Here is a 3,722-nt window from a genome sequence, read left to right on the forward strand (position 1 = left end):
TTAACTTTATTTAACGGAAAGGGTCAATTTCATTCAAATTGGCTCTTATGAGGACCAAATTGGGAGTTTTAATAACTGAGGGATGAAATTGGGAATCAATCCCAAAAATAGGGACGATTTAAGGGTTTAAACCTTTATATAATTAAATATATATATATATAGTAAATTTAAAAAAAATAAAAAATGTTGGTGGGTCAATCATTTACCTACCTTTTACAAGATGGGTTTTCTACCGCACACGTAGCTCTTTCTGTTCCATTTTTGACAAACTAATTGCAAATTTAACCAAAACAAATCGAATTGATTTATTTTGTTAACCCTAATCACTTTTGTAAGATATTTATTCTCAAAATTTCCACCAAAAATTACATAAATTAGTTATTTAATATTAATTTTATTATAGGCTTCTTTTTTATTTTATTTCTTTTACTTTTTTAGTGGTAGTATTTTAAGGTATTAAAAGATATCGGAACAAGATTAAAATATTAAGAATGTTATGTTTTTAAAATTTTAATATATTAAAAAATAAATTTATCTCTTTAATAAGGTTAAAATAATAAATATATTTATAAATATTTAAATTATTATATTAGTTAATAAAAAAAATTGGGATAATGTGTATGATCTTCACAAAACGATGTATAAAGTTATATAATTTCATTTCTCGGTATTAAATCTTTTTAATGAAAAAATATACATCTTAAATAGTTTTAGAAAGCCTAACGGCATTGGTTGTTTTAGAAAGAAGCATGGTTTTTGTATCACTTTGACTCTATTATAATCAACTTTTGGTTCTTTCGCTGTTTAAATTTTCAGCTCCATGCTACTTAAATTTCAAGTTCTACTTTGCGGATGTATAAGCAAATTCGAGAAGCGTACGAGAGTATTCCAATCCACATTACAAATTTAATAAATTTATACATATTTAAGTTTAATTAAGTTTTTAATAAATTTAAATATTTTTAATTGAATTTTTATTATACTTTTTTATGTTGATTAAATAAAATGTTTATATCTAGCCTCTTCATCTTGTTTATTTTTTTCTATCGATTCACCTTCCTTATTTTTTTTTATATGTTAAAAAAATATAAGGTTTGACAGTTAATTAGAAATAACATTGTTGTTATAGCAACCCAATAAATATTTTAACAAAAAAAATTTGTTAAACTACTAAATTATCATATTTCTTAATAATGTTTACAAGATAAATAATATTATTGATGTAGGTGATAATCACGACTGCTGAGATATGTGTCGCATAAAATCTACGCAAGAAACGTCGTATGTAGTTTGAAATAAACATCATCATACCAAGGTGAAGAATCTCCTATAACCACTTCAACTCCATTATTTGTTTCCAAAATTTCTAAGATACGAGTCATTTGTTTTGAAGGAGAGTCCGTTATATGCACTTTTCTCAATCTATTCAAAGAACATAATTCAGTCGGGAGATTATCTAATAATTGACATGCGTGGATAATCACATTATGAAGCCTCCGCATTGCACCATTGCCTAATTCCCACTTTTGAAGATTCAAACATTCCATTTGCAACACTTCCAGCTGCGGGAAACTGCCACCGACACAATTAAGGTCAATGGAATCTTCAAAAACTGGATTTCCCACAAGTCTCAAAAATTTGAGTTTGGAGTGATTTCCCAAACTATTCATCCCCTCATCAGTAATGCAATTAATCCGTGACAACATTAACTCTGTAATGTTTGGAGGAATTCAGAGGTTAGAAGGTCCAAAACATTATCAATCCTTAAGATAGTTAGACAACTTAATTGTCCTAGGTTTTGAACCAGTTCTTGGGACTTGGAACCTAACAAAATCACCAATTTATTCAAAAGCATTAATTGTTGTAGGTTCTGCAATAAATTGGGAAATTTACCTTCATAACCATGACCCTTCACATCCAACCCCATACTCTTAATATTGGGGAATATTCCTTTCTCTATTAGAGACGTTGCTTGCGCATTGAGTATAAGGGGAGGGATGGTTTGAAGATTCCACATCTTCTCGTATGAGGATGGTGAACATCTTCCTCGCAACTTGATAGGCCCTTGTGTATTCAAATGCCTTAAATGTTTGAGTTTCCACATTTGAATAGGGAAAGAAATTGGATCGTCTTGCTTCCAAATACCCAGGTCTATGGCTTGTAGATTCCAAAGGTTCAGTATTGAATCAGGAACAAATGTAACATGCTTTGAGTTTATTCTCAAGTACCTTAAGTGGATGAAATTCCCTAAATTGGAAGGGATCTCTCGGCATTTGCTAGCTCCAAACTCTAACACTCGAACCAATTTGAAGTTGTCCAAAAGCCATTTCCACTCTCTCCTACGAACATCATAACGTGGCCCAAAGAAAAACAAGGAACGAATACATGAGTGATCATTATTGCTTGAAGAAATGTAGTGACCCATGTCACCGTGAATGGACAGTCTGCGAGGTTTGGTAGGGATTAAAATGTTATAATTTGTGCAAACTTCAAACATTTTATCCTCTTTGCTCTCTGCTATGCAGAGATCTCGTAGAAGATCATGAACATGACACGTCTTCAAACCTCCATTAAAATTCACTCTTGTTACTTGGACCAAACTGCGATCGATGAGCTCGTACAAGTAGTCTTCCGCAACATCATCTGGGTCTCTATTCCCTGTATCTTGTATAAAGCCCTCTGCTACCCAGTTTTGCAATAATGGAATAACAGGTATTTCAAAGTCTTCAGGGAATAACCCAAGATAGAGAAAACATGGTTTTAGTTTCCTTGGCAAGTTGTCGTAGCTGAGTTTCAGAACTATATCCTTCACTTGGGTCTCGTCTTGAATGAGATACCAATTAACATGACCCACCACTTTAGACCATTCTCTGTGTGACTTTTCCTTGTTGGCTAGCAGCCCTGCTAAGACAATGATGGAGAGCGGCAAACCACGACAACTTCGAACCATCTGCTTCCCCAAAAGCTCTAAATCAGAAGGGTAGTCTTCACCCCTAAACACTTTCCTGCGAAACAATTCCCAACTTTCTTCTTCATTCAGGAATTGAAGATAGTGAGGAACATCATGGCCAGCATGCAAGGCCACCTCTTTCAAACGACTAGTGATCAATATTCTGCTGTTTCTGTTGTTGTCTGGAAAAGCATCTAGCACCTCGTCCCAATCTTGCTTTTTCCAAAGGTCATCTACCACCACAAGATAACTTTTCCACTTCAAGCAGCTTCGCACCAATTTCTTCAGTTCCTCCTCACTAAGGTCGTTAATGTCTCCTACGTTTTTCTTTCCTCTTTTGTTGCCTCTACGTTGCTGTTCAAAATTTGGGATCAAATGCTTAAAAAGGCCAATCAAAAGATCCTTAACTCTGCACTCGTTTGAGACATAAACCCACGCACGACAATCGAAGTGGCTCATCACCTGGCTGCTATTATAGACCTTTCGGGCAAGGGTGGTCTTTCCCAATCCTCCCATGCCAACAATAGAGACAGCTTTACGATTTGAACCACCTTCCAGGAGTAGGTTGATGACATCCTTGGAGTCATGGATAAAGCCAACCACATCTTCTTCCTCCACATTTCTTCTCAGTTTCTTTAGCTGCGATTGCAACCTTTCGTTCTCCTCCTTCTCTTCTTCTGCGGATTGATTAGTGGTTTCTTTGAAAGCATCATATTTGTCCTTGTTGTTGTGTATCTCGTTGAGAGTGGTTTTGAGCTTGTCTATTTTGTGG

The 3,722-nt window shown here is 34.5% G+C and overlaps 2 protein-coding genes across 2 annotated transcripts in view; both read right to left on the reverse strand.

Moving 5' to 3' along the window:
- The window catches only part of LOC111242672 (putative 12-oxophytodienoate reductase-like protein 1), a 987-nt gene extending 728 nt beyond the window's left edge, over nt 1-259 (reverse strand). The window contains exon 1 of the mRNA XM_022787086.1: nt 239-259. Within this exon, the coding sequence (XP_022642807.1) occupies nt 239-259 (21 nt within the window). The remainder of the gene's footprint in view (nt 1-238) is intronic.
- Nucleotides 260-1,158: 899 nt separating this feature from the next.
- The window catches only part of LOC106779091 (putative disease resistance RPP13-like protein 3), a 9,219-nt gene continuing 6,655 nt past the window's right edge, over nt 1,159-3,722 (reverse strand). The window contains exons 2-3 of the mRNA XM_014667144.2: nt 1,894-3,685; nt 1,159-1,711 (exon numbers count right to left, since the gene is read on the reverse strand). Of these exons, the coding sequence (XP_014522630.1) occupies nt 1,266-1,711; nt 1,894-3,685 (2,238 nt within the window). The 3' untranslated portion in view covers nt 1,159-1,265. The remainder of the gene's footprint in view (nt 1,712-1,893; nt 3,686-3,722) is intronic.

Source organism: Vigna radiata, chromosome 2 (assembly GCF_000741045.1).
Source record: "Vigna radiata var. radiata cultivar VC1973A chromosome 2, Vradiata_ver6, whole genome shotgun sequence".
Lineage (NCBI taxonomy): Eukaryota > Viridiplantae > Streptophyta > Magnoliopsida > Fabales > Fabaceae > Vigna > Vigna radiata.